Source organism: Gastrolobium bilobum, unplaced genomic scaffold (genome assembly GCF_033153095.1).
Source record: "Gastrolobium bilobum isolate Gb01-03AN ecotype WA unplaced genomic scaffold, APGP_CSIRO_Gbil_v1 utg4030, whole genome shotgun sequence".
NCBI classification, from domain to species: Eukaryota; Viridiplantae; Streptophyta; class Magnoliopsida; order Fabales; family Fabaceae; genus Gastrolobium; species Gastrolobium bilobum.
Window position 1 is genome coordinate 333,284 of NW_026898387.1, and position 9,879 is coordinate 343,162.

Sequence of the window (9,879 nt, forward strand, 5' to 3'; positions counted from 1 at the left end):
TCAATAAAATAATCATTAAGCTAAAAATGTGATGGTGTGTAATGAAATAAGAGAGAGAGGGGAAGTCTATATAGTTACAATTTTTTGCCAAGTGATTAATCACTGGACCAACAACGTGAAGGCGTGTAATAACATATGTAACGATTAGCTGTTTCTTTTTGTATTTATATACACACAAAAGGATCAAAGAGAAGCTTATCCTTTATCACGTAATTAGTATGTGATACTTTGATAAGATATTTGGAGAGATTATTATTTTTATAACCATATAATGATTCATATGACACCTCGATAGGATGTGTCAAGAGTTTGAGAAAATGATAGACTTGCATTTATGTATAGCTTTTGGCAATCATTTATTTCTATGTAATTTGATGTTTAAAAAGGTATGAACCTAAAATGAAAACACACTCAATAATCATTAGAATGAAAAGCGTGATAGTGTGTAATCACATATATAAATGAGAGAGAGGGAGTTGGGATAAAATAATTAGGGTTATGTGAAAAGAAAACGCACTCACTAGTTACCCAGTGAACAATCATTAGACTTAAATTTGGATAGTGTGTAATCACATATGTAAATGATTAATTGTATTCTATGTTTATGTACAAACAAAAAGATTAAAGAGAAGCTAGTCTTTTGTCATGTAATTAGCATTTAATGCCTCAATAGGATATTTGAAAAGCTCGTCGTTTAATAATGCTATAATTATGCATGTAACGCCTCAACAGGATATTTAGAGAGTTTGAGCTAACGACAGACTTGCGTGAGCACTAAACCAAAAATGTGATGGTGTGTAACTTTATGTGTGACTGTTTTATGTACTGTTTTCGTGTAATTTGATGAGTAAAAAGGTTCAAACCTAGAATGAAAAAACACTGGCTTGCTATAATTAAATGAAAAATCACTAGACTAAAAATGTGATAGTGTGTAACCACATGTGTAGATGAGAGAAAAGGAAGGGGAAAAAGATAATTATAGTTTTCTAATAAGGAAACGTGCTCACAAGTTACCAAGTGAGTAAGCACTACGCTAAAAACGTTATGGCGTGTAATCACATAAAACGCGCTCCCTTGTTATAAAATGAATAATCTCTAGACTAAAAACGTGATAGTGTGTAACTACATGTGTAAATGAGAGAGAGTAGGGAAAACATAATTAGAGTTCTCTAAAAAAGGAAACACGCTAACAAGTTACCAAGTGAGTAAGCACTACACTAACAACGTAATGACGTGTAATCGCATAAAACACATTCTATATTGTTATAAAGTGAATAATCACTAGACTAAAAATGTGATAGTGTACAACTATATGTGTAAATAAGAGAGAAAGAAGGGGTAAAACATAATTGGATTTCTCTAAAAAAGAAACGCCCTCACAACAAGTTACCAAGTGAGTAAGCACTACACTAACAATGTGATGGTATGTAATCGCATAAAACACACTCCCTTGTTATAAAGTGAATAATCACTACACTAAAAATATGATAGTGTGTAACCACATGTGTAAATGAGAGAGAAAGAGGGGGAAGCATAATTAGAGTTCTCTAAAAAGGAGATGTGCTAATAAGTTGCCAAGTGTGTAAGCACTACACTAACAATGTGATGGTGTGTAATCGCATAAAACACGCTTCATTGTTATAAAGAGAATAATCACTAGACTAAAGATGTGATAGTGTGTAACTACATGTGTAAATAAGAGAGAAAGAGTACGGAAAACATACTTAGAGTTCTCTAAAAAGGAAACACGCTCACAAGTTATCAAGTGAGTAAGCATTACACTAACAACATAATGACGTGTAATCGCATAAAACACACTCCATATTGTTATAAAGTAAATAATCACTATACTAAAAATGTGATAGTGTATAACTACATGTGTAATCAAGAGAGAAATAAGGGGTAAAACATAATTAGAGTTCTCTAAAAAAGAAATGCGCTCTCACAAGTTACCATGTGAGTAAGCACTGCACTAACAATGTGATGATATGTAATCGCATAAAACACAGTCCCTTGTTATAAAGTGAATAATCACTAGACTAAAAATATGATAGTGTGTAACCACATGTGTAAATGAGAGAGAAGAGGGGGGAAACATAATTAGAGTTCTCTAAAAAGGAAATGTGCTCACAAGTTACCAAGTGAATAAGCACTACACTAACAATAGGATGGCATGTAATCACATAAAACACACTCCCTTGTTATAAAATGAATAATCACTAGACTAAAATCGTGATAATGTGTAACCCCATGTGTAAATGAGAGAGAAAGAGGGGGACACATAATTAGAGTTCTCTAAAAAGGAAATGCGCGCTCACAAGTTACTGAGTAAACACCATACTAACAACGTGATAAGGTGTAATCACATAAAAACACACTCCCTTGTTATAAAGTGAATAATCACTACACTAAAAACGTGATAGTGTGTAACCACATGTGTAAACGAGAAAAAAACCGGGGGTGGGGGGACATAATTAGACTTTTCTAAAAAGGAAACACGCTTATAAGTTACTAAGGGAGTAAGCACTACACTAACAACGTGATGACATATAATCGCATGTGTAAATGATTAGTTGTATTTTTGTATTTAATATACATACGAAAAAGATCAGAGTAGATCTTTATCACGTTATTAACATGTGATGCCTTGATAGGATATTTGGAGAGTTTGAGCTAATGATAAATTTGTATGAGCTCTAGACCAAAAAAATGATGATGTGTAACTTGAGGTATAGTTTCTATAGTCATTTGTCTCCATGTAATTTGATGTACAAAAGGTTTGATTTTAAAATAGGAATACAGTCATTTATTACTAAGTGAATAATCACTAGACTGAAAACGTGATTTGTGTAATCACGAATATAGATAAGAAAATGGACAACATAATTAGGGTTTTGTGAAAAGGAAATGGATTCACTTATTATCAGGTGAAAAATCACTTGGCCAAAAATTTGAAGGCATGTAGTCGCAAGTGTAAATGTTTAGTTGTATTTTGCATTTGTATATAATAAAAATATTAAAGAAAAGTCAGTCCTTTATCACATAATTAGCATGTTATGCCTCGATAGGATATTTGAAGAGTTTGAGCTCATGACAAACTTGTATGAGTACCAAAAACATAATGGCGTGTAACCCCAAGTGTAAATGAGAGAGGGGGTAACAACATAATTAGAAATGAAAACAGACTCGCTTATTACCCAATGAAAATTGCTATATCTCCAAAAATGTGATGGCATGGAACTACATGTATAAATGGTTAGTTGTATTTTTGTGATTGTACATATAAGAAATGATCAAAGATAAAGTTCTTTATCATGTAATTATGCATGTGATATATCAATAATAATATTTGTAGAGCTCATCATATTTTAACCTTATAATTATGCATGTGATGCTTAAATATGATATTTCGAGAGTTCGAGCATGGGATAGGCTTCTATGAGCACCGAACAAAAATTATGATGGTTTGTAACTTATGTATAAAAAGGATTTGATGTATAATTTCTGCAATTGTATTTTCTATTTAACTTTATGTATAAAAAGGCTTAACTCTAAAACGGAAACATGCTCACTTGTTATTAAGTGAATAATCACTAAACCAAAAACGTCATGACTTGTAATCATATATGTGAATGATTAGTTTTATTTTTAAACATACTAAAGGATCATAGATAATTTAGTCCTTTATCACATAATTATGCATAGACACCTTGATAGGATATTTGGGAAGCTCGACATTTTCTTAACCCCGTAATTTTGCTTGTGACTCCTTGATAGGATATTTGGAGAGTTCGAGTTGATGACAAACTTATATAAACCAAAAATGAGATGTTGTGTATCTTAATGTATATTTTGAACTGTCGTATGTTCTATGTATTTTGATGTATAAAAATGTTTGACTCTAAAATGGAAATTTCCTCATTATCATATGTATAATCACTAGACTAAAAACTAGATGTCGTATAGCAATATGTATAATTGAGAGAGAGAGAGAGGAGTGTTGGGTGGTGTTCCTCCATTAATGCTGGCATGCACTCTCATTTATTGAGTGCAAGGCTCAAGACAACCCAATCACCTCAACTATCTCATCATTATGGAAGATTCTAGAAGGAAGGTGGAGGATTCTTCGCTCTCCTATATATACACTTGAAGACCTTTGTAATGTGTTAACGGTTTTGAGAAAGCTTAGATCTTAGAGAATTTTAATACCTTTAAAGAGAAGATTGGGATTTAGACCTCTTTAGGAAAGTTTGAGTACTACCATTATAGGTGAGGTTTGAGTGAACCACCATTTGTTAGTGAAATTTGATTTCTTATAACCCATTATTCTCATAGTGAAATGTACATTGAATAATATTTTCTACATTAAAATTAGATTGTGTTTCTTTGTCCTCTCACTTATGCATTTTTCGTTTTCTGATGTGTGTTGGCTGTCCTGGTGATTACAGGTCGACCTCTGATTGCCGAGCTCCTAGGTTTGAGCTCGAAGTGCCGACTTTAAGGTACAAACTTGTCCAAACAATGGTATCAAAGCTCGGGTTCAAAGGCTTTTGAGGAGATGAAATGGAAACTAGCGGCGTTGCCCACGACGAAGACATGTTTAAATTGATTGCTGACAACTTCACTTACTGGAGATCTATGATGGAAGACCATATGTACTGCAAAGACATGTATGAGCCCATAGTTCATGAAGAGATGCCTGAAGGCAAAATCGAGAAGGAGTGGAAAATCCTGAATCGAAAGGGGTAGCCAAAGGGTAGGAAAATGGGAGTATATAGTTAACTCTCTTCCTATTATCTTGTAACCGAAAGTTCCTCCTTAGACAGGCAAAAAACTTGGCTAGTATGATAGGGAGAATTTCAAAGGTGCCATGGGAAGAGGAAATTGTGGAGGTGACTTGAAGAGAGTGGATATTCTCTGATATCTTGGTAAGAGAAAAACATGGTAGTCAGAGGGAGAGATTTCACAGGTTTTGAATTAAAAGAGAAAACAATTTATTTTTGGTATAGACTATCGCGCTGATAACGTGTTATGAAAAAAATGATGAATAAATGGAATCAACTCTAAAAAAATTACTAGATAGAGAGAAAGAGAATAAGCGAGAAGGAGTCAGAAATTGTATTATTCAGTGTCAGCGAATACAAGCCATATCACCTCAATATACAGATGAAGGTGGGAGAAGAGTACAAAAAGTCTTCTCATCTTCTAGCCTATTCATAGTCTGTTGTTACAATACTTAATCTCCCATAAAATGTGATAAAGACTAGTAATGTACATTTGTAATATTCTCATGTAGTAATGTCCATTTTGTAACAAAATCAATATTCTTTCCAGCAATATTATTAAACCCGGGTCGGACCGGTCATATTGACCCAAAAACCAGTGAACCGTTCATACAATCAATCTGAGTGACGACTGACGAATTAGTCATATAACAAATCCAGTGAAAATCGATTTTCAACTCGACCGATTTTCTATCAAAATTGGTTGAATTAGTGGGTCATGCAATTTTTATTTTCTAAAAAAAAATTGTTAGATGTTGTGTTTTTATACTAGTACCAGCATTCTAAATCCCTAAATTACAACTTTGACATGATCCTTTGACACTGGTGTTAAACTTTGAAATTTGACACCAAATTTTAACTGTTTATCTCCGCCAATCAACGGTTATCATTTATTGGGAATCAAACTCATTAATTAATTCTCAATAAATGATAACCGTTGATTGGCGAAAATCAACTATTAGGATTTAGTGTCAAACTTAAAAATTTGACACCGATGTCAAATGATCCTGCCCCCCACACACACACATATATATATATATAAGTATTTAAATATTTTTATAAAGTAAAATATAAAATATAAATTTGTACATATTTATATTGGTCATTCGATTTGACCAGTGACCCACTAATTAAATCAATAATCCTTAACTTCCAAAATAATAATAATCAATAATCCAATAAACCAATACCTCAACTGATGAGTACCCATGTCTAATAGCATTGCATTCTAGCTACTACCCGTTTTTTTAAATTTCATGTGCATGACGAACTTGGCTATCCTAGTTACCTTATCTCTCTGATAGGTAAAATTTTCTGCAAATTTTGTTGAGAGCCAATTATAACTCACTTTACAACGCCAATTACAAACATTAAATTCAGTTTTTTTGGACACCATTTTTATTTTATTACATCATATATACATAAAAGTAGCCATTATTTTCTTCCAAAATAAAAGAGAAGACCACCATTTCAATGCGATTTTCTCAACGCGAATGTGCAAAGTCAATAAGAAATTAAAGGTCTTGGTCTATATGTATAGACGACGTGTAAATAGGTTAGGTTAGGTTGGACTTTGACTTAAATAGGTCAAACTTATATAAAAAATATTGAGTCTGACCTGGACTGTTAGCCTGTGTAAATTCCAAATTACAAGTCTGACCTGACTTATATTTAAAAAATAAAAGTCTTGATCTAGATCTGTTTAAGTCTATTAAATATTGAACAATTAAAAGAATAATTAAAATAATATTACTTTATTATTCACATTTATTAAAATAATAATTTTATTTAAAATAAATAATATGATATAGGATGGCTTGTAGGCTTATAGGCCCGATATGACAAAAAAAGCCTATGACATTTTCTAAATAGATTTTTTTAAAAGTCTAGACCTGTTCTATTTTACTATTTGTAACAGGTTAAGTCTGACCTAATACAAGCTAGGTCGTAAGTTCCTGTAGACCGACCTAATCTATTTACACTCTTATGTACAGCACTATAATTTTATTTCTTCTGCACTTTGCTTCTTTCCCAAACTTGTCCATAATAGAAAAAGTCTTCTTTTTCTTTTCTTATTTTTTTTTTTTAAAAAAAAAAAAAAACTAGAGAGTTGTCATAACATTCAATTATCCTTCATGGATCTTTCACATTTTGCTCCAATAACATAACATTAGTACAGTTGCTTCTAAAGAAGCAGTGAAGGAGAATAGAAAAATAGAGGAAATCTGGTAAGAGTTTAAAAGGAAAAATGATCAAATAATGCTTTTGCTAGGCTAATCGAATCAATATCTTAATCACCTCAGCTTTTTCCTTTGGTAAGCTTATCACAATAGCTTAAAAAATAAGCGAGCATTATAGCTTATAGGCACATATGGCATAAAGGGTTGGGAAATATCTATGGTGCAGCCGTTGCACACTCCACTCCATGAGACCAACCAATGAAAATGGAGCAATAACTGTGTTGTCTGCACAGAGAGTAGAAAAAAATATTTAGTTCAATTGTCATTTTCTTGATCGCATATGCACATATGACTGCTGTATAGAAGATGGTCTCCCAAGGGGAATTTTTTTTATACCACTGCTATACCGAGTTGGGTACAACATTTTTCTAAATTAAAATTTTTTAATACCACTTGAATCCAAGTCTTTTCTCATAATTTCTTTCAAATCCAAAATTTTTCTTTTTTTAGAAGTGATGTATGGTCATTGTATTTCCAAAAAAAAGTGATGTATGGTGCAACAGTAGCATCCAAGGTTTGCTCCTCCCAAGGAAAATTTCTTTGGTGTTACGGAGGCACCGTAAACTCGATGTATCTTCTAGTCATATTGTGAGATGTGTCTTACTTTTGTCAAATCAATAATTAATTTCAAAATTAAAAGAGAGAGTGATTTGATATAAAATAAGACACGTGTCATATTATTAATGAAAGATGCACCAAATTTTCAATGCATCTGTAGTACCAAAGATATTCCCTCTTAGAGAGTTGCAACCTCATTCCAAATACTCAAATGCTCTTCCACATGCATTTTAACGTTCACATCTATTTTATATAAAATCTTTCAGCGGATGTGACAATTAGAGTTGTCCACACGATGATTTGAAGTCCTTTATCCATTAAAAAAGTCCTCACCCAATACCTTAAAATTTTGGATTGAATTAATTCTTTATATGATATCAAAATTTCAGTGACCGGTCACAAGTTCCATTTGTGAGATTAAATAAACATAAGTAAAATCATAATATCTTAAAATTTTGGGTTGAATTAGTTCTTTACATGATATCAAAGCTTTAATAATCATAAGGTCACGAATTCAATCTTCATCGTCCCCCACTTGTGAAATTAAATAAGCATAAGATAAAATCATAAAAAATTGGACCTATGCAATATCACATTTTAAGCATGATGTATGTTAGAAAACAATATAAACTATATAAAGGCCCTCACCCAAGATTGAATTGATTCTTTACAAATTCTAATCATACAACAATGGATCAAAAGTAATAATTTTATAACTACCTATTCCAATTTTTCTTTTTCTTTTTTTTATCATTATTAATTCATCTTTATATCTTGAGTATTCCTACAATCTTCAATTTTTTGAATTGACTATACGACTAATCCCGAGTTTGGAGCTTACTCAGGGTCCCAAAGATGTATTTAATGATGAGAATTGAACACAAATTCTCTTTTCACCCGTACCCCATCGAAGAGTTTCAACATAACATAATCATGCTAAATAGGGGGAATGGTATACTTATCACCAAAAAAGTTTATAACATTTACAACTAATTTAATCATCATTGATTTCCGTCAATCTAACGGTTATAATTTATTGGATCCAATAATTTTCAATAAATTAATAAATGCGACCCAATAATTTACGATAAATTATTACCGTTAGATTGACGGAAATCAATATTGATTAGGTTAGTTGTAAAAGTTATAAATTTTTTTAATACTAAGTATATCGGGTAACTAATACTAAAAATCAAAACTTAATATCCTCCAATTAGATTCAAAATATAATGAAATAAAAGAACACGATTATTTAACATGATTATCAAAACTTAATCTCCTCCATTCATTGAACTTGCAATTTCATTCTCCATTTTTTGAGCCATAAGTTGAATTCCTACCTGGTACTTCCTAACAAGATCCTCGAGCACCCATCCTTCGACAGGGTCAACCACGAAGGACCATTCTAACATGCATCCATCTGACCCATCATCATCGTTAAGGACCCTCATGGTTGCCTCGTATGATTTGAACCCAATATTGCTTTCAACAATCTCATACTTCAGGCTCCGGTCAACATCATCAACGGCTACAAGCCTCTCCTTTGACCAGCTCACGCTTTCGGAGCCGTTGGATCGGATGGAGGAGCCCGCACAGTATCGTATGCAGCCGGGCTCACCGTTAGACCCGTGGATCCCGTAGCATGTGGCAAGGGTAGGGAACCGTTTGTGGATATTAAAGAAGTCCTTCACAAGTTGCCATGCTTGTTCTGAAGTCGTGCTTCTGAGCTTCGCTGAAACCTTACCTTCCCATCTTTGATGCGAATCTTGTTCCATTTCTCTGCAAAACAGTGAAAGCTAAACAACAACAACAACAACAAGGGGAAGAACGAAAGGGTTTCCAATGTTGTCTAGTGTCAACCATACACTATCACACTTGTCATCCATTCTTATTTACTATTTTATAATTTGAACCCCACAATTTATAAATTTAATTTAAATTGGGCTAGCGCACTGCCAAAATTAGTGTCGATCAATTTTTTTTTAAGTCAGACGTTAATTATAAACTAAAATGATAACTAATACTTTTTCTTTTGAGTAAACACCATTTTTAGTCCCTGTTAATATCTACGAAGTCCTTTTTAGTCTCTGGCAATAAAAAAGGACCAAATTGGTCCCTGAAATTACAAAAAAAGGGTCATGTTAGTCCTTATGTCAATTCCCAAATATGTAGAGCGACCCTTTTCTTGTACTTTCAGGGACCAATTTGGTCCTTTTTTATTGCCAGGGACTGAAAAAGACTTCGTAGATATTGCCAGGGACTAAAAAGGGTGTTTACTCTTTTTCTTTTTCTCCATT

At 32.7% G+C, this 9,879-nt stretch overlaps 1 protein-coding gene across 1 annotated transcript; it reads right to left on the bottom strand.

The window, feature by feature from the left end:
* Positions 1-6,944: 6,944 nt before the first annotated feature.
* Positions 6,945-9,458, bottom strand: LOC133315653 (lachrymatory-factor synthase-like). Its single transcript, XM_061517318.1, has 2 exons — positions 8,923-9,458; positions 6,945-7,249 (listed from the first exon to the last, which is right to left on the bottom strand). Exons 1-2 carry the CDS (start codon positions 9,355-9,357, stop codon positions 7,109-7,111), a joined length of 576 nt encoding a protein of 191 aa, XP_061373302.1. The 5' UTR covers positions 9,358-9,458; the 3' UTR covers positions 6,945-7,108.
* Positions 9,459-9,879: the final 421 nt, after the last annotated feature.